Source organism: Carcharhinus amblyrhynchos, chromosome 9 (assembly GCF_965287045.1).
Source record: "Carcharhinus amblyrhynchos chromosome 9, sCarAmb.v2.hapA, whole genome shotgun sequence".
NCBI lineage: Eukaryota > Metazoa > Chordata > Chondrichthyes > Carcharhiniformes > Carcharhinidae > Carcharhinus > Carcharhinus amblyrhynchos.
Window position 1 is genome coordinate 3,998,515 of NC_137332.1, and position 25,941 is coordinate 4,024,455.

The 25,941-nt window shown below is 48.4% G+C and overlaps 1 protein-coding gene across 1 annotated transcript in view; it reads left to right on the forward strand.

Annotated features, from left to right (window-relative positions):
* The first annotated feature begins 4,305 nt into the window (after positions 1-4,305).
* The window catches only part of znhit6 (zinc finger HIT-type containing 6), a 44,024-nt gene continuing 22,388 nt past the window's right edge, over positions 4,306-25,941 (forward strand). Inside the window, exons 1-5 of the mRNA XM_080195091.1 lie at positions 4,306-6,480; positions 9,295-9,360; positions 11,532-11,638; positions 14,152-14,237; positions 16,675-16,778. Of these exons, the coding sequence (XP_080051217.1) occupies positions 4,316-6,480; positions 9,295-9,360; positions 11,532-11,638; positions 14,152-14,237; positions 16,675-16,778 (2,528 nt within the window). The 5' untranslated portion in view covers positions 4,306-4,315. The remainder of the gene's footprint in view (positions 6,481-9,294; positions 9,361-11,531; positions 11,639-14,151; positions 14,238-16,674; positions 16,779-25,941) is intronic.

A 25,941-nucleotide genomic window follows, 5' to 3' on the forward strand; every position in this document is an offset into this window, starting at 1 on the left:
GATCCCCCCTCAGCCTTCTGAACTCCAACGAGTACAGACCCAGTCTATTTCGTCTCTCCTCATAGTCCAACCCCCTCATCTCCGGTATCAGCCTAGTGAACCTCCTCTGCACTCCCTCCAAGGCCAATATATCCTTGCGCAAATGCGGCAACCAAAACTGCACACAGTACTCCAGCTGCGGCCTCACCAGTGCCCTGTACAGTTGCAACAAGACCTCCCTACTTTTATATTCTATCCCCCTCGCTATGAAGGCCAGCATCCCATTCGCCTTCCTGATCACCTGCTGCACCTGCAGGCTGGGTTTTTGCGACTCATGCACAAGGACCCCCAGGTCCCTCCGCACCGTAGCATGCTGCAGCTTTTCGCCCTTTAAATAGTAATCCCTCCGACTATTATTCCTGCCAAAGTGGATAACCTCACACTTGCTAACATTGTACTCCATCTGCCAGGTCCTCGTCCACTAACTCAGCCTATCCAGATCCCTCTGCAGACTTTCCACACCTTCCACGCAATTTGCTTTTCCACTCATCTTTGTGTCATCAGCAAATTTTGTCACCCTACACTCAGCCCCCTCCTCCAGATCATCTATATAAATGGTAAACAGTTGAGGCCCCAGCACCGATCCCCGCGGCACTCCACTAGTCACCAACCGCCAACCAGAATAGCACCCACAGAATAGTTTTGAGTCTGTGTGACTTCTACAGAAGCTGATCAGGAATACAATGTGATGGATTATATAGCTGGAGAGTGGGGGAGGTGGAGGTGGATAGAATAAGAGATCAGGGATAGGTGGGAGCTAAGGAAGAGATTGACAAAGGTGTCATGGACACCAGACAAATGAAGTGTCGATGGCAGTAAAACCGAGTGAAGGTACTGATATTGTGGAAGGATAGGAGAATAGAGGTCAGCACTCAGAGAAAGCAAAACGCAAGCAGACACCAAGAGGAGAATGGAAAACATTGAAGGAGAACAAACAGAAATACTGTCAGAGAGAAGATCAGGGCTACTTTAATGTTTTATTTCAGATTTCCAGCATCCACAGTATTTTATCTCCCTGTGACTATTCAATTTCATTTCTTTCACTGATTCCCCCCATCATCAGCTCACCCACAAAATACTCGAGTGCAGAACAGGCCCTGTCTCTGTGGAGTTTGCACATTCTTCCCGTACCTGCATGTGTTTCCTCCGGGTGCTCCGGTTTCCTCCCACAGTCCAGAGATGTCTCGGTGAGATGCTTTAGCCATGGTTAATGTGTGGGATTACAGGGATAGGGCAGGGGGTGAGAGGCTGGGCAAGATAGTCTGTCAGAGAGTCGGTGCAGATTTGATGGGCCGAGTGGTCTTTTCTGGACTGTGGGGATTGTACAAACAGCACTGTGGGTGTAGCTACAGCAGATAGATGACCGTGATTCAAGATGGCAGCTCACCACCACCTTCTCAAGGGCAATTAGGGATGGACAGTAAATGTTGATAGGTGGGGAGCTGCAGGACTTTGACTCAGCTATGAAGGTATAGTTCCAAGTGAGCGACTTGGAGGGGAACTTGCAGTTGGTGGTTTCCCCATGTCTCGGATGCCCTTGTCCCTCTAACTGATGGAGCTCACAGACTTGGAAGAGCACAGTTTTCAGCCAACTCGTTTCCCAGCAACGCAAAAGAATACATAGGAGAAAAGCTAACGGCATTGTGGGTCAACCCACAGCACATGGACTGCACCGGTTCAAGAAGGCAGCTCACCACCACCTTCTCAAGGGTAACTGGGGATGGGCAATAAATGCTGGCCAGCCAGTGACACCCATATCCCACATCTGAATATAAAAAGAATCAGATGGAACATATAAACTGTATAAATGTTTACGGATTGCCAAATGTGCATACGTTTGATAAATTAATGAGTATCAAAGATCCTTTTGCTACTGAGACTGAGTGGGTTACACACACGCAATAATAAATCCAGTGTTAGGACAAAAGACCACAACATTGAAGGTATTTTTCATGACAACTGAAGAAAGAAATATTGCATTGAATCTTGTGAATTAACCTGTTGTGCAGCACCTTACCAAATGCTTTCCGGAAGTCCAGAGACATTATATCTATGGGATCCCCATTATCCACTTTGCTTGTTACATCCTCAAAGAATTCTAGCAAATTTGCAAAAGGCACAAAAATAGCCGGGACAGTAAGTTGCAATGAGGAAATAAGGACCTTGCAAATGTATATGGATAGGTTAGGAGAGTGGGCCAAAATGTGGCAGCTGGAGTTTAATATGGGTAAGTGTGAGGTCATGCATTTTGGTCAGAAAAATGGGAAGGCGACTTATTATTTAAATGGGGAGAGACTTTAGGGTGCTCCGGTGTAGAGGGACCTGGGTGTCCTCGTTCATGAGTCACAGAAAACTAGCATGCAGGTACAGCAGATAATAAATTTGCTGTTACTAGGGGGGCGTAACTATAAGGTTGATGGTGGGAGATATAGGAGGGATGTCCGAGGTAGGTTCTTTACTCAGAGAGTGGTTGGGGTGTGGGATGCGCTGCCTGCTGTGATAGTGGAGTTAGGAACTTCCAAGAGGTTATTGGATAGGCATATGGAACACACCAGAATGATAGGGAGTGGGATAGCTTGATCTTGGTTTCGGACATAGCTCAGCACAACATCGAGGGCCGAAGGGCCTGTACTGTGCTGTACTGTTCGATGTTCTATAAAGAAAATGAATGGAATGTTGGCATTTGTAGCTAAAGGAATAGAATATAAAGGTAAGGAAGTATTATTGAAACTATACAAGGCATTGGTGAGGCCGCACCTGGAGTATTGTGCACTGTTTTAGTTCCCCTTATTTGAGGAAAGATGTAGTGGCATTGGAGGCAGTTCAGAGGAGGTTCACTAGATTGATTCCAGAGATGAGGGGTTTGTCGTATGAAGGGAGATTGAACAGTTTAGACCGATACTCTCTGGAATTTAGAAGAATGAGGGGAAATCAATGTGAGGTATACAAGGTGATAAAAGGTCTGGATAAAGTAGACATGGAGCAGATACTTCCTCTTATGGGGCATTCTAGGACGAGAGATCATAGGCTTAGGATAAGGGGCAGCAAATTTAAAACAGAGTTGAGGAGAAACTACTTCTCCCAAAGGATTGTGAATCTGTGGAATTCACGACCCCAAAGTGCGGTGGATGCTGGGACAGTGAGTAAATTTAAGGAGGAGTTAGACAGATTTTAATGGGTTGAAAGGTCATGGGGAGAAGGCAGGAAAATGGGGATAAGGACAATATCAGCCATGATCGAATGGCAGAGCGGACTCGATGGGCCGAATGGCCTAATTCTGCTCCTATATTTTATGAACTCCACACAGAGAGTGACCCAAGGCCAGAATTGAACCCAGGTCCTTTGCCCACTTGAAATAATGATCTCACACAGAAGGCGCTACATTAATGCAATTTGATGTTGTTGGTTTCATTTCATCAAAAAGTAACACAGGATTGGGGTCCAATTTAAAATTTCACCGGGAATCTGGCTGATGTCTGATTGCTAATGCTGCCTGCTGTTGTGAGAATGTAACAGGATTATTGAGAGGATTTCAGAGACGCTACCGCAGGGTTTGTGGGCTGTGAGTCTCAGGGTGAAGCTTTCACTCTGGGATCTCACTGGGACTCTCTCTGGCTCAATGATTCTCTCTGGGATCTCTCTGGCTCTAGGACCCTGACTCTGGGACTCTCTCTAGTGTCTCTTTCTGGAGCTGTAGCTCTGGGACTCGTGTTCTGCGACTCTCTCTGGCTCTAGGACCCTGACTCTGGTTCTGAGACTCTCTCTGGTTCTCGGACTCTCTCTGTCTCTAGTGTCTATCTCTGGGGCTCTGGCTTTGGGGCTGTCTCTCTCTCTCTCTGGGACTCGCTCTCTGAGACTCTCTCTCTGAGACTCTCTCTCTGAGACTCTCTCTGGCTCTGGGCTCTCTCTCTCTCTCTGGGACTCTCTTTGTTTCTGGGAGTGGGGCTCTGAGACTCTCTCTGTCTCCGGGAGTGGGTCTCTGTGTCTGGGACTGGGTCTGGGTCTCTGTCTCTGTCTCCGGGAGTGGGTCTCTGTGTCTGGGACTGGGTCTGGGTCTCTGTCTCTGTCTCCGGGAGTGGGTCTGTGTCTCTGGGTGTGTGTCTCCCAGGGCAGTGGGGACTGGGAGCTGCAGTCTGTGTCGGGTTATTGCGGATTTCCCACTCGGTGCCGGGAAGCGGCGCTTTGAGCAAAAGCAGCAAAACAGGAAGCTTCAGCTGGAGCCCGAGCCCGGAAGAGAAACTCAGAGTGAGACACACCGTAACACACACCGTGACACATGGAGCAGGGCGGCGGAGACACAGGGACAGGGAGAGCCGAACCCACCGAGACACAGACAGGGAGACCCGGGGACACAACCCGGGGACAGAGCCCCGGCTCCGGGGGCAGGGGACAGAGCGGGCACAGAGCCAGAGGAGAGAGTCCCAGTGCGGGGGACAGAGGAGAGAGTCCCAGTGCGGGGGCCAGAGGAGAGAGTCCCAGTGCGGGGGACAGAGGAGAGAGTCCCAGTGCGGGGGACAGAGGAGAGAGTCCCAGTGCGGGGGACAGAGGAGAGAGCCCCAGTGCGGGGGCCAGAGGAGAGAGTCCCAGTGCGGGGGACAGAGGAGAGAGTCCCAGTGCGGGGGACAGAGGAGAGAGCCCCAGTGCGGGGGCCAGAGGAGAGAGTCCCAGTGCGGGGGACAGAGGAGAGAGTCCCAGTGCGGGGGACAGAGGAGAGAGTCCCAGTGCGGGGGACAGAGGAGAGAGCCCCAGTGCGGGGGCCAGAGGAGAGAGTCCCAGTGCGGGGGACAGAGGAGAGAGTCCCAGTGCGGGGGACAGAGGAGAGAGCCCCAGTGCGGGGGACAGAGGAGAGAGTCCCAGTGCGGGGGACAGAGGAGAGAGTCCCAGTGCGGGGGACAGAGGAGAGAGTCCCAGTGCAGGATCCAGAGGAGAGAGCGTCAGTGACATCCTGGGAGTCAGTGGAGAGAGCCCCAGTGTGGTCCTGGAAGCCAGTGAACAGAACCCCAATGCAGGGGCCAGAGGAGAGAGCCCCAGTGCGGGGGCCAGAGGACAGAGCCCCAGTGCGGGGGCCAGAGGACAGAGCCCCAGTGCTGGGACTATAGGAGAGAGTCCCAGTGCTGGAGCCATAGGAGAGAGCCCCAGTGCTGGATCCAGAGGAGAGAGCCCCAGTGCTGGATCCAGAGGAGAGAGCCCCAGTGCTGGATCCAGAGGAGAGAGCCCCAGTGTGGGGGCCAGAGGAGAGAGCCCCAGTGACATCCTGGGAGTCAGTGGAGAGAGCCCCTGTGAGGTCCTGGAAGCCAGAGGAGAGAGCCCCAGTGCAGGAGCCAGAGGAGAGAGCCCCAGTGCGGGGGCCAGAGGAGAGAGCCCCAGTGCGGGGGCCAGAGGAGAGAGTCCCAGTGCAGGATCCAGAGGAGAGAGCGCCAGTGACATCCTGGGAGTCATTGGAGAGAGCCCCAGTGCGGTCCTGGAAGCCAGTGGAGAGAGCCCCAGTGCGGGAGCCAGAGGGGAGAGCCCCAGTGCAGGATCCAGAGGAGAGAGTCCCGGTGCTGGAGCCAGAAGAGAGATCCCCAGTGTGGGGGCCAGTGGAGAGAGCCCCAGTGCAGGATCCAGAGTAGAGAGCCCCAGTGCGGGGGCCAGAATAGAGAGCCCCAGTGCAGGAGCCAGAGGAGAGAGCGCCAGTGACATCCTGGGGGTCAGTGGAGAGAGCCCCTGTGAGGTCCTGGAAGCCAGAGGAGAGAGCCCCAGTGTGGGAGCCAGAGGAGAGATCCCCAGTGTGGGAGCCAGAGGAGAGAGCCCCAGTGTGGGAGCCAGAGGAGAGAGCCCCAGTGCAGGGACTAGAGGGGAGAGCCCTAGTGCGGGATCCAGAGGAGAGAGCCCTAGTAGCAGCCCGGGATCCAGAGGAGAGAGCCCCAGTGCAGGATCCAGAGTAGAGAGCCCCATTGCGGGGGCCAGAATAGAGAGTCCCAGTGCAGGAGCCAGAAGAGAGAGCGCCAGTGACATCCTGGGAGTAAGTGGAGAGAGCCCCTGTGAGGTCCTGGAAGCCAGAGGAGAGAGCCCCAATGTGGGAGCCAGAGGAGAGAGTCCCAGTAGCAGCCCGGGATCCAGAGGAGAGAGCCCCAGTGCGGGATCCAGAGGAGAGAGCCCCAGTGTGGGATCCAGCGGAGAGAGCCCCAGTAGCAGCCCGGGATCCAGAGGGGAGAGCCCTAGTGTGGGATCCAGAGGAGAGAGTCCTAGTAGCAGCCCGGGATCCAGAGGAGAGAGCCCCAGTGCGGGATCCAGAGGAGAGAGCCCCAGTGCGGGATCCAGAGGAGAGAGCCCCAGTAGCAGCCCGGGATCCAGAGGAGAGATCCCCAGTGTGACACCGGAAGGACAGTGCGTGATCGCTGCTGCAGTGGATGAGGTGCAGCAAGCTGTAGCTGTGAAGAGGAAGATCTCACTGTCAGGGTAAGAGGGTGACTGGAGGCTGAGGGTGGAGTGAGGGACAGAGGAGGGAAGCTGGTGCCAGTGACACTGTCACTGGAAGAGAGGGAGCGCAGTGGGAACCAGCGCTGTGGCTGATGACTCTGTGAAGATCTCTGTCTGAACTTGGTTTGATTTTTGAAAATAAATTACAGCACAAAAAAGAGGCCACTCGGCCCATCAAATTAGTGCCAGCTGCCCGAAGAGCCATCCCATTCTGCTGTTCAACCCTCGCCCAAGATCATTTCCCTCAAGAGACCATCTGATTTCCTTCAGAATCCATTGTTCGTATCCGCACACTGCCCTTCTCACCATTCACTTTTCTTTTCCTTTGCTTTTCCCCCGCCATATCTCTGGCCAAAATCTCCCTGTGTCCCCTGTACCATCAGTGAATGGGAACAGTTTTTCCCTGTTGAGTTGATCTAAACCTTGGACACCCCTATCAAATCTCTCCTCAATCTCCCGTGCTCCAAGGAGAACAACCCCCCGCCCCGCCCACCCACCCACCTTCTCCAACACTAACCCTGTCAGTAATCTCCCCTCACCGCTGGAACCATTCTGGTGAATCTCCTCCGCACTCTCTCAAGAGCCCAGGCCTCCTTCCTGAAGTGTGGTGAGCAGAATCAGAACATTATAAGTGTTCAGGATAACTGAGCTTTTGCACTCAGTACCTTCTCTTTCTGAAGTCCAGAAGTCCCATGTCTTGCTAACCCTCCTTCAATATACCCCCTTCAACTGCGCCCCCACTCTTTAGAATTGGGCCTTTAAGTCAATATTGTTTCTCCCCATGCCTTCTGCTAATATCACCTCACCTCACAGTTCTCTGCGTTACAATTCTCTGCCTATTCTGTTTATGGGATGTGGGTTTCACTGGGTAGACCGGCATTTATTGCCCATCCCTAGTTGCCCCCTGAGAAGATGGTGATGAGCTGCCTTCTTGAACCGCTGCAGTCCATGAGGTGTGGGCTGTGCTGTTAGGGAGGGAGTTCCACGATTTTGACCCAGCGACAGTAAAGTAACGACGTTATATTTCCCAAGTCAGAATGGTGACGGACTTTGAGGGGAACCTGCAGAAGGCAGCACATTGGCTCAGTGGTTAGCATCGCTGCCTTACAGCGTTAGGGACCCTGATTCGATTCTGGCCTTGGGTGACAAGGTGGAGACAGCATGTTCTCCCCATTTTTGTGTGGGTTTCCTCCACGTGAGTCATAGAGGTTTACAGCATGGAAACAAGCCATTCATCCTAACTTGTCCTTACTGGTCCTTTTTTTTAACTCCGAAGCTCGTCCCAATTGCCTGCGTTTGGCCCATATCCCTCTATACCCATCATATCCATATAACTGTCTGAACACTTCCTAAAAGACAAAATTGTATCAGCCTGTACTACTACCTCTGGCAGCTTGTTCCAGACACTCACCACCCTCTGCTTGAAAAATTTGCCCCTCTGGACCCTTTTGTATCTCTCCCCTCTCACCTTAAACCCTTTAGTTTTAGACTCCCCTACCTTTGGGAAAAGATATTGACTTTCTAGCTGACCTGTACCCCTCATTATTTTATAAACCTCTATAAGATAACCCCTCAGCCTCCTACGCTCCAGAGAAAAATGTCCCAGCCTCTCCTTATAACACAAACCACCAAGCCCCAGTAGCATCCTAGTGAATCTTTTCTGCACTCTTTCTAGTTTAATAATATCCTTTCTATAATAGGTTGATCAGAACTGTACACAGTATTCCAAGTGTGGCCTTGTACAACTTCAACAAGGCATCCCAACTCAGTGTTCTGACCAATGAAACCAAGCATGCCGAATGCCTTCTTCACCACTCTGTCCAGCTGTGACTCCACTTTCAAGAAGCAATGAACATGTACCCCTAAATCTCTTTGTTCTGTAACTCTCCCCAAAACCCTATTAACTGAGTAAGTTCTGCCTGGTTCATTCAACCAAAATGCATCATTTATCTAAATTAAACCCCATCTGCCATTTGTCAGCCCACTGACCCAATTGATCAAGATCCCGTTGCAACTGGAGATAACTTTCTTCACTGTCCACTATGCCACCAGTCTTGGTGTCATCTGCAAATTTACTAACCACGCCTCCTATATTCTCATTCAAATCATTAATATAAATGACAAATAACAGTGGGCCCAGCACTGATCCCTGAGGCACATTGCTGGTCACAGGCCTCCAGTTTGAAAAACAACTCTCTACAACCACCCTCTGGCTTCTGTCATGAAGTGGATGTGCCGGCGTTGGACTGGGGTAAACACAGTAAAAAGTCTGACAACACCAGGTTTTAGTCCAACCGATTTATTTGATAGTAAACTCACAAGGTGACCTGACAAAGAGGGAATCCCCTCGAAAGCTTGTGAGTTTACTATCAAATAAATCAGTTGGACTAAAACCTGGTGTTGTCAGACTTTTTATTCTGTCATGAAGCCAATTTTGTATCCATTTAGATACCTCACCCTGGATCCTGTGAGATTTAACCTTATGCAACAATCTACCATGCGGTACCTTGTCAAAGATACCCACAGTCCAAAGACGTGCAGGTTAGGTGGATTGGCTGTGTTAAATGCACGAGGTTATGGGAGGTGTGGGCCTGGATTAGATGCCCTTTTGGAGATTTGGTGTGGACTCGATGGGCCTCGATCTGAATGAATAAACCCGTGTGCAGTGGTGCAAGTGCCAAACAGTAGGGCAGTGGTCCCTGTACCCCATGGGTGCCAATACTGTGGAAGTTTGTGTTGAGTTCTGTCAATCCCAGTGTAAAGTTGATGCCTTTTCATTTTGCTCCCTGACAGATGTGAAGCATGTGGTGCTGCAGAAGCGAAGTACAGATGTCCTCGCTGCATGATCCACTCCTGCAGGTAAAAGACAAAGTTACAATCCATCCATCTCACACGTTGACCTGGCTGTAACACTTAAACCAGAGTACAATCGGGCAGAGTCAACGTGGTTTTGTGAAATTTTGTTTGACAAATTTATTCGAATTCTCTGAGGATGCAACAAGCAGGGTAGATAAAGGGAAGCTGGTAGATGTGGTCTATTTGAGAAGATGTCACAAAGTTTATAACAAAAATTATGAGCTTATAGTGCTGGGAGGAGGGGATGTGTGTGTGTGCGAGCGGAGAGGGATAAATAACCGGAAACAGAGTCCGGATAAATAAGTGGATCGCCACAGGGATCAGTGCTGGGGCCTCAACCAGTTACAATCTATACACTGACTCCGAGGAAGGGAGCGAGTGCATTGTAGTTAAATTTGCTGACGATATAAAAATATGTTGGACAGCAAGTTGTGAGGAGGATACAAAGGGATGTGAGCAGGTTAAGTGAGTGGGCCGAAGGTATGGCAGGTGCAATATAATGTGGGAAAAGGTAAACTTGTCAATTTTGGTTGGAAGAATGGAAAAACGTTATTTAAATGGAGAATTTTTTACACGGTGGGTGGTGGATAATGACTTTTAAGGGGCGTCTTGACAAATACATCTATAGGATGGCAATAGAGGGATATGGTGCCTGGAAAGTAGGGGGGTTTTAGTTCTGTTGGGTAGCATGGTAGGTGCTAGCTTGGAGGGCCGAAGGGCCTGTTCCTGTGCTGTAATTTTCTTTGTTAGTCTACAAAATACAGAGGGATCTGGGTGTTCTTGTGTATGAATTAGCCTACACTCAGGATTGTACAGCAAGTGCTGCCCAATCACTGAATCTCATCCAATAGGAGACATTTTGCTTGGGGTTTTGTCAGGTGAATATTTCCTGTTGTGTGAGAATCCAGAACAAGGGGCCACAATTTTAAAATTACGTCTAGGCCATGTCTGTGACGAAGGGTTGGTAAAAATTGTCTCCTGTGAGTGCTGGAATTTGACACATTTTGGTAAGGCGAGGATATTGATGGATCAGAATCAATGGAGGATTAGCAAAGTTGAGATGCGAATGAGCCAATTTCTAATCTAATGGTGGGACTGTGTGTGGTGAACAGAGTGGATACATTGAGGGGAAAACTGGATAAACATGAGGGAGAAAGGAATAGATGGATATGTTTACACGGTGAGATAAAGAGGGAGGTTCATGAATGCTGGCACAGACCAGTTGGGCTGAATGGCCTGTTCCTGTGATGTACACATTCCACACCAGTCGACGTAATGCTATGTAAAAAGCTAAGGGAGCTGAATGTCTGAAACTGTGGCCAGAGTGGATGGAAAGGAACCCTTCTGCCAATAGGAACAGTTTGTCTCCATTTACTCTGCCCAGGTCATCCAGAGATCCCCCCACTCCCTTTCACTCCAGGAATCAGCCCAGCAAACCTTCTGTGAACTTCCTCCAGTGCAGATATAAATCTCCTGAAATAAATAGAAAGAAACTGTAGCCAGTCCTCCAGGTGCAGTTTCACCATCAGCCTGTACTCTTTCATCAAGTCATTGTTGGTGATGCAGTACTTCCCAAGCCAGCGTCACAGGCAATGTGCCATTGAGGAACATAAGAAATAGGAGCAGGAGTCGGCCATCTAGCCCTTCGAGCCTGCCCCGCCATTCAATAAGATCATGGCTGATCTGAAGTGGATCAGTTCCACTTTCCCGCCTTCTCCCCATAACCCTTAATCCCCTTGTCTATCGGAAACCTATCTACCCGTGACTTAAATATATTCAGCAAGGTAGCCTCCACCACTTCAATGGGCAGAGAATTCCAGAGACACTCCACCTTTTGAGTGAAGAAGTTCCTCCTCAACTGCGATCTAAATGGCAACCCCCCCCCACCCCCTTATTCTGAAGCTGTGCCCTCTAGTCCTGCTGTCCTTTCTAAGCGGGAAGAATCTCTCTGCCTCTACCCTATCCATCCCTTTCATTATCTTATACATCTCTATAAGATCCCCCCTCCACCTTCTAAACTCCAACGAATACAGGCCCAGTCTATTCAATCTCTCTTTATAAGCTAACCCCCTGATCTCTGCTATCAGCCTGGCGAACCTCCTCTGTACTCCCTCCAAGGCCGAAGAAACGTGTGCTCGCTACACTTCTAATAACTCCTTTCACGTAATTTTCAGCTTGTTTTGTGTGAAAAAGCACAAAGCCGAGGATGGGTGCAATGGAGTCCGGGATAAAACAGCGTTCACCGCCCTCAGTCAGTTTAACGAGATGCATCTCCTGAGTGGTAAGTGCGATTCTCAAGTATCCCCAGTGAGGGATTGGTGAGCGAGATTAAAGCTCATTATTTTTAGGGGAATGTATTGATGTGGATGGAGAACAGGTTGGCAGACAGCAAGCAGAGAGTAGGAATAAACAGGCCCTTTTCAGAGTGGCAGTCAGTGACTAGTGGAGTCATAAGAACATAAGAAATAGGAGCAGGAGTCGGCCATCTAGCCCTTCGAGCCTGCCCCGCCATTCAATAAGATCATGGCTGATCTGTCGTGGCTCAGTTCCACTTTCCTGCTTTCTCCCCATAACCCTTAATCCCCTTGCCTACCAAAAACCTATCTACCCGTGTCTTAAATATATTTAGCGAGGCAGCCTCCACCACTTCAACGGGCAGAGAATTCCAGAGATTCACCACCCTTTGAGTGAAGAAGTTCCTCCTCAACTCTGTTGAGCCAAAAGAGAAAATGCTGGAAAATCTCAGCAGGTCTGGCAGCATCTGTAAGGAGGGGAAAGAGCTGACATTTTGAGTCCAGATGACCCTTTGTCAAAGATAAAATGCATTTTAGCTTTGTCAAAATGGTCATCTGAACTCGAAAATCAGCTTTTTTCTCTCCTTACAGATGCTGCCAGACCTGCTGAGATTTTCCAGCATTTTCTCTTTTGGTTTCAGATTTCAGCCTCTGCAGTCATTTGCTTTTATCCAGTGACTAGTGGGGTATCACAGGGTTCAGTGCTGGGTCCCCAGCTATTCACAATATACATTAATGAATTGGAAAAAAAAGTTGAATGCAATATCTCCAAATTTGCAGACGACACTCAGCTGGGTGGCAGTGTGTGCAGTGGGGAGGATGTTAAGAGGCTGTAGGGTGACTTGGACAGGCTGGCTGAGTGGGCAGATACTTGGTTAATGCAACATAACGTGGATAAACGTGAGGTTATCCAAAAGGAGGCAAAAACAGGAAGGAAGATTCTTATCTGAAATGGTCGCAGTTTAGGAAAAACTAGCCAGGGACCCGGATTCGATTCCCAGCTTGGGTGATTCCTGTTGCAGACAGGGCATTCCGCATTCTTACTACTCTCTGAGTAATAGAACATAGAACGTTACAGCAGCAGTACAGGCCCTTCGGCCCTCGGTGTTGTACCAACCTGTGAAACCAATCTAAAACCCATCTAACCTACACTATTCCAATATCACCCATATGTTTGTTCAATGACCGTTTAAATGCCCTTAATGTTGGCGAATCCAAACATTAATGGGTGATTGTCTGTATGGAGTTTGCACTTTCTCCCCATGTCTGTGTGGGTTTCCCTCGAGTGTTCTGTTTCCTCCCACAGTCTGAAAGATGTGCTGGTTAGGGTGCATTGGCCGTGCTAAATTCTCCCTCAGTGTACCCGAACAGGCACCGGAGTGTGTCGACAAGGGGATTTTCACAGTAACTTCATTGCAGTGTTAATGTAAGCCTACTTCTGACTAATAAATAGTCAGTACTATTTACAGTAGTACAGTAGCACAGTGATTAGGGCGGCACGGTAGCACAGTGGTTAGCACTGCCGCTTCACAGCTCCAGGGACCTGGGTTCGATTCCCGGCTCGGGTCATCTCTGCGTGGAGTTTGCACATTCTCCTCGTGTCTGCTTGGGTTTCCTCCCACAGTCCAAAGATTGGCCGTGCTAAAGAATTGCCCCCTATGTCCTGAGATGCATAGGTTAGAGGGATTATTGTGTAAAATATGTAGGGGTAGAGCCTGGGTGGGATTGTGGTCAGTGCAGACTCGATGGGCTGAAGGGCCTATCTGCACTGTAGGGTTCTATGATTCTATGAATAATCTTTAAAAAGGTTTCAGCAGGCAGTGAGGGAAGCTAATGGCATGCTGGCCTTCATAGCAAGAGGATTTGAGTATAGGAGTAAGGATGTCTTGCTGCAGTTATACAGGGCCTTGGTGAGGCCACACCTTGTGTACAGTTTTGGTCTCCTAGTCTGAGGAAGGACATTCTGGATATTGAGGGAGTCCAGCGAAGGTTCACCAGACTGATTCCTGGAACGGCAGGACTGACACATGAAGAGAGGCCAGATCGACTGGGCTCGTACTCACTGGAATTGAGAAGAATGAGAGAGGGTCTCAGAGAAACATATAAAATCCTGATGGGACTGGGCAGGAGGGATGTGGGAAGAATGTTCCCGGTGTTGGGGAAGTCCAGAACTAGGGGTCACCGCCTAAGAATACGGGGTAAACCATTCAGGACTGAGATGAGGAAGAAGTTCTTCACTCAGAGAGTTGTGAACCTGTGGAATTCTCTCCCACGGAAAGCTGTTGGGGTCAGTTCATCAGATATGTTCCAGAGGGAGCTGGACGTGGCCTTTGTGGCTAAAGGGATCTTAGGGTCTGGAGACAAAGCAGGAGTGGGATACTGACAGTGCATCAGCCTTGATCATATTGAATGGTGGTACAGACTCGGAGGGCCGAATGGCCCACTCCTGCACCTATTTCCTAAGTCGCTGCTGGACACTGACGCGAGCTTTGTGATTCAGATTACAGGTTTCTGGAGGACACTGGGAGGATGGCGGACATTGCAAATCGAGACTGGGAAGCTCACAGACGAAGCAGTAGTGGATTGGTGAGCCGTTTACCCTCTCTAACTGTGTGAGCACTGATGAAGCGGGGAGGGGGTGGGGGGGGGGATGGTGAGAAAGTCTGGAGTTTCTTTCCTCAATCTTTCCACTTCTTCATCTCTCTCTTTCCCTATTAAACCAAACTTTAGTCGCTCCCCCTGCATCATTCCTCCTTTGCTGGAGGGTCAGTATTTGTCTGATTATAAGTTGAAGTTGTTTTTGCCTGTGTTTCGGTTTCAGTTCACCTGGTGCTGTTCCTGAGCGGCCTCACCGCTCAGCCTGGAAATTCAACCCAAAATTTTCTCCCCTTAACCCAAGTAATTAGCAGCCTCGGAACCCGTGCAGGACAAGTTGCCTTTACAGTACTGACATTGCCCATATTTGTTGTATATTCCCCAGTGAGAATACAGTGGATATGATGTGGGAGAGGAGAACTGAGCTCAGTAGGGAATCGGCCAGGGAGCCAGGAAAATTAGCAGCACCTTCACTGGAGACTGGCTGTCTCTGCATATACATGAAATAGTAAGCGCAGACAAAGGTAGATTTTCACTATATAGAACATAGAACACGACAGCACAAACAGGCCCTTCGGCCCACAAGTTGCGCCAATCACATCTATACCTACCAAGCCATAGCACTATCTGTAACTCCCAATGCCATTAGATCCCGTATATTCATCCAGAAGGCTTTTAAAAGACCCCAGCGAGTTTGCCTCTACCACCACCGACGGCAGCCAATTCCACTCACTCACCACCCTCTGAGTGAAAAACTTACCCCTAACGTCTCCTCTGTATCTGCTCCCCAGCACCTTAAACCTGTGTCCTCTCGTAGCGACCATTCCAGCCCTGGGAAATAGCATCCGAGAATCCACTCTATCTATACCTCTCAACAATTTATAAACACCTCTCAACCTTCGTCTCTCCAGGGAGAAGAGACCTAGCTCCCTCAACCTATCCTCATAAGGCATGCCTCCCAATCCGGGCAACATCCTTGTAAATCTCCTCTGCACCCTCTCAATAGCTTCCACATCCTTCCTGTAGTGAGGTGACCAGAACTGAACACAGTACTCCAAGTGGGGTCTGACAAGGGTCTTATAAAGTTATCTATCAACAGGACACAGCTGAAATCTTTGCTAACAGTACCGAAACTGTAATAGTGATATGATTAAGTGACCATCGTCTAAATGGACATTCCATCCATCTACCACTAAAGATTATGACATTACCAATGGGATGCGATTAAACAGCTCTTGCCTATCTCTTTATATCGTATGTCAATAATTCACCGGTGTGTGTGACTAGAAACAATTATCTTTACTAAAAGTTATGTCCTACAAAAAAGCTGACTGAACATAATTGAGGGCAGACTGAAGAAGCCTTAGGAATTCTGCAGTTCTCTTCTCCTTATCAATAAGAAGGCAACAAAGGATTTATCACTTGCCAATGCTTTATCCGAATATCATTTTAGCTCCAATAGCAGGAGGAGTGATCCACCCCTGGGCTAATGGTCCAGAGGCATCTGGGGAATTTAAATTCCATTAATGAAATAAATCTGATAATTCAATATTGGATTTTTGTAAAAATCCATCTGGTTCACTAACGTCTCTTAGAGGAGGAAATCTGCCGTCCTCACCTGGTCTGGCCTACATCTGAGTCCAGAGCCACAGCAATGTGGTTGACACTTAACTTTCAAGAAGGCAGCTCAGCCATTACCCCAGCTTCGTAAATATGGCTTTGCCACTGAGGCTCACATCAGATTTTAAACTCTGCATTCATATAGCACCTATAAATGTTGAGAAATGTTCCAGGACTTTAATAGGAAATGAAATAGACAGTGAACCACTTCAGCACACAGAAGCTTGGGCGGTGCAGTAGCACACTGATTAGCACTGCTGATTCGCAGCTCCAGGGACCCAGGTTCAATTCCAGCCTTGGGTCACTGTCTGTGTGGAGTTTGCATGTTCTCCCCATGTCTGCGTGGCTTTCTACGTTTCCTCCCGCGTCCAAAGATGTGTAGGTTAGGTTGATTGGCCGTGCTAAATTGCCCCGAATGTCAGGAGGATTTGCGAGGTAAATATGTGGGGTTAAGGGGATAGGGCCTGGGTACAGGCTCGATGGGTCGAATGGCCTCCTTCTGCTTTGTAGGGACTCTGCGATTCAAAGGGGAAGGTTATTAGTCGTGTTAAAGAGGCAGGGAGAGATTCTGGGAGAGCTGGGAGCCCAGGCTACAACTGATGCAGCTGTTAAGTTCTGGTGAGAGTGGAAGGAGATTTTGGAGGGTTGTAGGGCTGGAGGTGATTACAGAGCTGAGGAGGCAACAAGGGGTTTCAGGGACCTGTAAACAAGGATGAGAATTTGAAAGATGAATCCGCCTCTTGTGCAGTTTGCGGCGATTGTTTCTGGGAAGACTTGTCTTTGGTGACAGTATCTTTTCTCCCGGCAGCTAAATCACTTGAAGAACAGAGCTCGCAAATGTAACATCGACTTGAAACTTTTACCCATTGGATTTTCAAAAAGAAAGGAGAATTCGACCTTTTTCAGTATGAGGTAAGTTTTCACCGTGACACGGGGGCGGGTAATGGAACCCTGTGTGATTTGGAATCTGATTGCTTTTCCCTGCTGTCCTTGATATGAGAACATAAGAAATAGGAGCAGGAGTAGACCATCTAGCCCTTCGAGCCTGCCCCGCCATTCAATAAGATCATGGCTAATCTGAAGTGGATCAGTTCCACTTGCCCGCTTTCTCCCCATAACCCTTAATTCCCTTGCCTACCAAAAACCTATCTACCCGTGACTTAAATATATTTAGCGAGGTAGCCCCCACCACTTCAACGGGCAGAGAATTCCAGAGATTCATCACCCTTTGAGTGAAGAAGTTCCTCCTCAACTCTGATCTAAACTGCCCCCCTCTTGTCTTGAGGCTGTGCCCTCTAGTCCTGCTATCCTTTCTAAGTGGGAAGAATCTCTCTACCTCTACCCTATCTGTCCCTTTCATTATCTTATACGTCTCTATAAGATCCCCCCTCATCCTTCAAAATCCAATGAGTACAGACCCAGTCTATTTAGTCTCTCTTCATAGTCTAACCCCCTCATCTCCGGTATCAGCCTAGTAAACCTCCTCTGCACTCCCTCCAAGGCCAAAATATCCTTGCGCAAGTGCGGCGACCAAAACTGCACACAGTACTCCAGCTGCAGCCTCACCAGTACCCTGTACAGTTGCAGCTACTTTTATATTCTATCCCCCCCTATGAAGGCCAGCATCCCATTCGCCTTCTTGATCACCTGCTGCACCTGCAGACTGGGTTTTTGCGACTCGTGCACAAGGACCCCGAGGTCCCTCTGCACCGTAGCATGCTGCAGCTTTTCGTCCTTTAAATAGTAATCCCTCCTACTATTATTCCTGCCAAAGTGGATAACCTCACACTTGCTAACATTGTACTCCATCTGCCAGGTCCTCGCCCACTCGCTCAGCCTATCCAGATCCCTCTGCTGACTTTCCACACCCTCCGCGCAATTTGCTTTTCCGCTCATCTTCATGTCATCAACAAATTTCGTTACCCTACACTCAGCCCCCTCCTCCAGATCATCTATGTAAATGGTAAATAGTAACCACTATTGACCACACGAGGATTGTACCCATCGTGCACTGACGGTTTACAGAAGACAGCACTCACTCACCTCGCGAGGATAATGTACCGATGTTTAAGAATTTTAGTGGCTTCAACACAACTTGTTTTAATGGGACTCGAGCAATTAGCTAAAAACAAGAAATGGAAATGAAATAGTCACTGGCACAGAATTTGAATATTTATTGAATAAAGAGACATGTTGTCAAAGCTTTTTGACTGGCACTCATCAAGTCATAGAGGTTTACAGCATGGAAACAGGCCCTTTGGCCCAACTTATCCATGCCACCTTTTTTTTAAACCCCTCAGCTAATCCCAATTGCCCGCATTTGGCCCATATCCCTCTATACCCATCTTACCCATGTAACTGTCTAAACGCTTTTTAAAAGACAAAGTTGTACCTGCCTCCACTACTACCGCTGGCAGCTTGTTCCAGACACTCACCACCCTCTGTGTGAAAAAATTGCCCCTCTGGACACTTTAGTATCTCTCCCCTCTCACCTTAAACCAATGTAGTTTTAGGCACCCCTATTTTTGGGAAAAGATATTGACTATCTAGCTGATCTGTGCCCCTCATTATTTTATAGACCTCTATAAGATCACCCCTCAGCCTTCTACGTTCTAAAGAAAGATGTCCCAGTCTATACAGCCTCTCCTTATAACTCAAACTATCAAGTCCTGGTAGCATTCTAGTAAATTTTTTCTGCACTCTTTCTAGTTTAATCATGTCCTTTCTGCAATAGGGTGACTAGAACTGTACACAGTATTCTGAGTGTGGCCTTACCAACGTCTTGTAGAAGCTTCAACAAGACGTCCCAATTCCTAAATTCAATATTCTGACCAGTGAAACCAAGCATGCCGAATGCCTTCTTCACCACTCTGTCCAACTGTGACTCCACTTTCAAGGAACCATGACCATGTGCCCCTAGATCTCTTTATTCTGTAACTCCCCCCAACGCCCTATCATTAACTGAGTAAGTCCTGCCCTGGTTTGATCTACCATAATGGTAGGTTGTCTTTGTTCCACCCATCAGGACAGATGCAAGAATGCCAAATTTCAAAGGAAGGAGCAACAACTTATAGTGCATGAGAAAAGGGTGCTGGTTGGTTGGCAAGTTGGCTTTGATTGGCTGAAGGATTGCCATAGTGAATGCACTAGGGGACTGTTGTTCTCCTGTTTGTTTAACCCAAAGAAAGCAGAATGGCTGGTCATGTTCTTATTGGCTGCAGAATGAATAAACATATTTTCCGGCAAGCCTAAATCCATTGCAAGATCAACTGATAATCCTCAATTGGTTTTAGGTGTAATTTGTAGCACACTCAGGATTGTTCAGCAAGCGCTGCCCAGTCGTGGAGACATCAATGATGTTAGACATTACATTCTGAGGTTTGCAAGAACCGGCTGGCTGAATACTGTCGATATTCTGCTTATTGCAAACAGCCAAAGGCATGTACTGTTTGATAAGATCCAGCAGTCATTGTAACGTAGAGCTTCTGTATCCAGAGTCACACCAGTACTGAGATTCATACCATGTCACTCATTTGTGTGGTGGGTGGACATATCTTTGGCTGGATGGCAGCAACCTTTGTTTATTCATTCATGGGACATGGGCGTCGCTGGCGAGCATTTATTGCCCATCCCTAGTTTGCCCTTGGAGGACAGTTGAGAGTCAACCATATTGCTGTGATTCTAGAGTCACATGTAGGCTAGACTTGGTAAGGACGGCAGATTTCCTCCCCTAAAGAGCTTAGTGAACCAGATGGGTTTTTCCAACAATTGACAATGGTTTCATGATCATCAGTAGATTCTTAATTCCAAATATTTTTAATATTGAATTCAAATTCCACCATCTGCTGTGGCGGGATTCACCTGTTAGAATCATAGAATCCCTACAATGTAGAAGGAGGCCATTGAGCCCACACTGACAACAATCCCCATCCCCATAACCCCATGCATTTACCCTGCTAGTCCCCCTGACACTAAGGGTCAATTTAGCATGGCCAATCCACCATCTGTTAGCGGAAAGAAACACGTGTGTGGCCACTGTGTAATAACAGCATGAAGTGACTAACTTCAGTTGTTGCTGATGTTTTTGAGACACCACCATACCCTTCTCAGGTAATCTGAGACAGTCTGGGCACTGAGATAGACTGGGCACTGAGATAGACAGCGAGCAGTGATCTGATCAGGGTGGCTATTCTCTCGCCAGGCGGCTTTGCTGTGCCTGATTTCAGCATCAGACTTTTACAGTGAGCAAATATAGCTGGGGCCCTGTTTAGGAGATTGCCGAGAAGACCAGAATTCTAGTTCATGGAGCTGTAAGAATCTCGATGGTGTGTATTGACCAGTGAAGCTAGGCTTGTGTGACGTTGTAGTCGAGAACCCACTGACAGATTCCACATCAAGTAAAGGTGGCTGTTTTTTATTCATTAATGGTTTGTGGGCATCACTGTCTAGACCAGTGTTTATTACTAATCCCCAATTAACCCTTCAGAAGTGGGTGATGAGCTGCCTTCTTGAGCCGCTGCAGTCTGTGTGGTGTAGGTACACCAGGTGCTGTTAGGGAGGGAGTTCCAGGATTTTGACCCAGCGACAGTGAAAGAACGGCGATTTATTTCCAAGTCAGGTTGGTGAGTGGCTTGGAGGGGAGACTCCAGGTGGCATTATCCCCCTGCATCTACTGCTGTTGTTTTTCTAGATGGGGGCAGTTGGAAGGGTGCTGTCTGAGAACCTTGGTGAGTTGCTGCAGTGCATCTTGTAGATGGTACAGACGGCTGCTACTGTGCGTCGGTGGTGGAGGGAGTGAATGTTTGTGGAAGGGATAGCATTCAAGCTGCTTTGTCCTGCTTGGTGCCGAACCTCTTGAGTGTTGTTGGAGCAGCACCCATCCAGGCAGAGTATTCCATCACACTCCTGACTTATGCCTTGTAGATGGTGGAGAGGCTTTGGGGAGTCAGGAGGTGAGTTACTCGCTGCAGGATTCCTAACCTTAGACCTTCTCTGGTAGCCACTGTGACCTTCTCTTGTAGCCACAGTATTGGTATGGCTGGTTCAGTTCAATCCAGTTTCTGGTCAACGGCAACCCCCAGGATGGCGATAGTGGAGCACTCAGCGATGGTAATACCATTAAATGTCAAGTGGGGATGTTCAGATTCTCTCTTCTTGGGGATAGTCAGTGCCTGGTACTTGTGTGGCATGAATATTGTTGGCAGGCTATAGTAGGCACAGCTCATGGGTTGCCCCATTTCAGAGTGAAATTGAGTGTGGGACGAGGGTTGCTAATCTGTGTGACGAAATTCTTCTACAGAGCTGCAGATTCAAAGACAGCAAACGTTATCCACCTATCAGGGAGTAGGAGGTCAGGGAATCATTCCATTGTAAACGCATTTCTCGTGGAAACTGACAAAAATATCAGTAAGAGTGGCCCTGGAGGGGAGCCCACGGCAACACCATCTATTTGGGAATGTATGGTGTCATTGACTCTGAATTGAACTTCACAAGTTGCTAAATTCAATGAATCCAGATTCAGAACACGGCGGCACATCAATATTACCCCGATATCATGGTGTGGCACAACTATCTACAGCTTGCTTGAGTGGTACATGAGTGAATAAGCTCGCAGTGTTGAACGAGAACGTTGACTTAACATTGCTACTAATATACAAGCCGCAAATAATCTTTGGGTGACACGGTGATTAGCGCTGCTGCCTCACAGTGCCAGGGACCTGGGGTCGATTCCCTGCTTGAGTCACCGTCTGTGTGGAGTTTGCACATTCTCCCCATGTCTGCGTGGGTTTCCTCCGGGTGCTCCGGTTTCCTCCCACAATCCAAAGATGTACAGGTTAAGTGGATAGGTCATAGTAAATTTTTCCCTAATGCCCCAAGATGTTTAGATTAGGGGCAAATTCATGGGGAAATGGGGATAGGGCCTGGGTGGGTGAATTATTGTCACATATATTAGCGTACAATGAGAAGTATTGTTTCATGTGTGCTATACAGACAAAACATATCGTTCATAGAGAAGGAAAGGAGAGAGTATGTAGTGTTACAGTCATAGCGAGGGTGTAGAGAAAGATTGATTTAATGTGAGGTAGGTCCATTCAAAAGTCTGACAGCAGCAGGGAAGAAACTGTTGTTGAGTCGGTCGGTACGTGACCTCAGACTTCTGTATCTTTTTCCCGACAGAAGATGGTGGAAGAGAGAATGCCCGGGGTGTGTGGGACCCTTAATTATGCCGGCTGCTTTTCCGAGGCAGCGGGAAGTGCAGACATTGTCAATGGGCCGAATGGCCTCCTTCTGCACTGTAGGGATTCTATGAAGAAATCCTTTATGTAAAAATTTCACTCGGAGCTGGTTGTAGCAATTCCGTGAACCATTGGGTCAATTCCAGTCGTGCAGATCCAGTTATTGCTTCATGTTATACAATGTCACAGACTAAGCTTTCTAATGTCTGTTAACCTGGGAAGTGTTGGAACCTTTTTAGCCGCTTATTTCCCTCACTGGCCACTCACGGTAACTGGTAATGTTTGCCAAATTGTCAGCTGAAATTGTAACCGTGTAGTTTATGATAGAATACAAAACAGATCGAGTTTTAGGGGAGAAAAAACTACTAAAATAGCCTTGCTTGTCCAAAATTGTGTGTTGAAGTGATTTTTGGCACAGTATAATGCTGCATAAATTATTTGGCTGGGAGAGGTGAAGGAGGGAGAACAGATACACAAGTTAAAATGTCGGAAAGTTCTGCAGACACTGGATATGATGGTTTTGGTTTGGGTATAAATCTGCCCTGTAGAGTTACTGGGGTACATTATCATAGTGGTTACCCTACAGAACTGCTAATCCAGAGGCCTCGGTCTGGGGCAGTATTTAATAGAGGCAATGGGGGTCTCTGTGCTCATTGGAGAGTCAGCAAGGACCCCTCATCAGGGAAGTGTCATTCAGGTACTTACCAGGACGGTGCTGGGCTTTCCCTGAGATCGAAGTCTAGCTGGGGTGGGGGTGGGGGGGGGCCTCTCCCTCCTACCCAGAGATGCCAACCAACCAGAATCTGAGTGTTCCACTGAAGGGCAATGCCAGCAGGGAGGCAGTGGCCCCACGCTCCTGATGCCAGGTCCCTCAATGGGGAGTTGAGTGCCTTTGAACAAGGGAACCCCCAGGCAACTCTGGCAGCCCATGAGGAAACCCATCTGGGTTTGCTTATTGTGCTGCTCACGTGGCAGTGCCCCCTGCCCACATGGTGCCTATCCCCTTGGCTAAATGGCCTCAGGAGGTTAACCCACCACAACATTCGCATAATATTAATAATTAGCATAATTAAGGACCCCACGCACCCCAGACATTCTCTCTTCCACTTTCTTCTGTCGGGAAAAAGATACAATAGCCTGAGGTCACGTACCGACCGACCCAAGAACCGCGCCTTCCCTGCTGCTGTCAGACTTTTGAATGGACTTACCTTGCACTAAGTTGGTCCTTCTCTACGCCCCAGCTATGACATGCTGCCCGCTCCGGCACAGTGGTTAGCACTGCTGCCCCACAGCGCAAGGGACCCAGGTTCGATTCCCGGCTTGGGTGACTGTCTGTGTGGACTTAGCACGTTCTCCCCGTGTCTGCGTGGGTTTCCTCCAGGTGCTCCGGTTTCCTCCCACACCTCAAAGCTGTGTAGGTTAGGTGGATTTGCTGTCATAAAAAGTGACGCTTGTGTTCGGGGATTAGCAGGGTAATGCGAGGCTACGGGGTTAGGGCCTGGGTGAGATTGTTGTTGGTGCAGACTCGATGGGCCAAATGGCCTCCTTCCGTACGATAGCGGTTCTATAATTCGTTACTTCTCTATGAACGGTATACTTTGTCTGTATAGCGGGCAAGAAACAATACTTTTCACTGTATGTTAATACAAGTGACGATAATAAATCAGATCATTGTTGAGGACAGTTAGGAATGAGCAACAAATAATCCTCAGTCCTGGGAATGAATGAAAATTGTATCTTGGCTGGAGCGGCATCGTTAGAATCTCAGACAGAGCCGAGCAGTTTTGGTTTTGATTGGAAGGAAGGGAGATGGGAATGGGACACGGGTTTGAATTCTGGCCTTAACTCTCTCTCAGTAATGAGTATCACATGTTGCTCACACACGGGACATTATTCATCATCTTTAGGTTGGATCTGTTTGTGCCGTTTGCTATAAATACATTCATGTGTGGAAAGGGGAGTCGCTGCCAGGATTGCTGTTGTTCAACAGAAATCCCAAACTCATTCACTTCAACCAGGGCCACTCTGCACTGACGGCTCAGTAATCACAAGATCAGCTCCGCTTGTATCAGCTGCAGTCCCTGTCAAGAGTTTATTTGGCTCAGTTCTCACCCTGATTTATCCGCCATCTCTCTATCTCTGTAATCTCCTCCAGGGTTCAGCCCTCAGGGACAGGAAGCTCTATCGTCAGATTTACAGATACACTAACACAGGGGGGAAAGCAGGTTGCAAACCCACTTTCCCATCGTGAACAACCTGCGTTACACTTTGAACATCAGCCGTGGTTTAACTGTTCTGGTTGGAGAAGAACATTCCTTTCAGTTTCTCCCGGTGAGACTGGATTCCTTCCCTCAGCCACTGGATCGGCAGCTCAGAGTGAAGCAAAGAGAGATGGATTCCCCATCCAGTGGGAACAGTAACTACGTTGTCAGGAAGCAGACGTGTAAGAGGAGAAAGAATCCCGTTCGATGTGGGTTTGAGTTAGCTACAGTTGAGCTTAAGTGTGACACCAATAAATAAACTTTTAAAACATTAACGCTGCAATGAAGTTACCGTGAAAATCCCCTAGTGGCCACACACTGGAGTCTGGGTCTTTAGCAAGTGACTGGTGAGATCCCACAGGGATCAGTTCCAGATAGTCACAACATACTGTTAGAAATCCCACTGGTGCTTGGTGTGGGGGCATCCCAAATCCCTGAGGGAAAACTCAGAATTCCAGTTCCTAACCCTTCATTTTTTGCAAAATGTGAGGGAAGAGATGAAACCTGGTGAGGAAAAGGTGTCAAACATAAAAGCAAAATACTGCAGGTGCTGGAATCTGAAACAGGAAATGCTGGAAAATCTCAGCAGGTCTGACAGCCTCTCTGGAGAGAGACTGGAGCCAACATTTTGAGTCTGGAAACGCCCAGACCCAGCCTCACACAGGGCCCCTCGCACTCGTACCCCCCACCCACCCAATCCCCATCCAGATGGAGTACAATGTTGGTAAATGTGAGGCCATCCATTTTGGTAGGAAGAACAACAAAATGGATTATTATTTAAATGGTAAAAAATTGCAGCATGCTGCTGTGCAGAGGGACCTGGGTGTCCTTGTGCAGGAATCACAAGGAGTTGGTTTGCAGGTGCAGCAGGTAATGAAGAAGGCAAATGGAATTCTGTCCTTCATTGTTAGAGGGATGGAGTTTAAAAACAGCGAGGTGATGTTGCAGCTGTACAAGGTGCTGGTGAGGCCACACCTGGAGTACTGTGTACAGTTTTGGTCTCCTTACTTGAGAAAGGATATACTGGCACTGGAGGGGGTGCAGAGGAGATTCACTAGGTTGATTCCGGAGTTGAGAGGGTTGGTTTATGAGGAGAGACTGAGTAGACTGGGGCTTTACTCATTGGAATTCAGAAGAATGAAGGGAGATCTTATAGAAACATATAAGATTATGAAGAGAATAGACAAGATAGAAGCAGGGAAGTTGTTTCCACTGGCGGGTGAAACTAGAACTAGGGGGCATAGCCTCAAAATAAGGGGGAGCAGATTTAGGACTGAGTTGAGGAGGAACTTCTTCACACAAAGGGTTGTGAATCTGTGGAATTCCCTGCCCAGTTGAGGCTCCCTCATTGAATGTTTTTAAGGCAAGGATAGATAAATTTTTGAACAGTAAAGGAATTAAGGGTTATGGTGAGTGGGCGGGTAAGTGGAGCTGAGTCCACAAAAAGAGCAGCCATGATCTTATTGAATGGCGGAGCAGGCTCGAGGGGTCAGATGATCCTGCTCCGAGTTCTGATGTTCCTCTTTCTGATTCCCACTACCCTCTCCCCCTCCCCTTCCCCTTTCCCACCCCCTGATC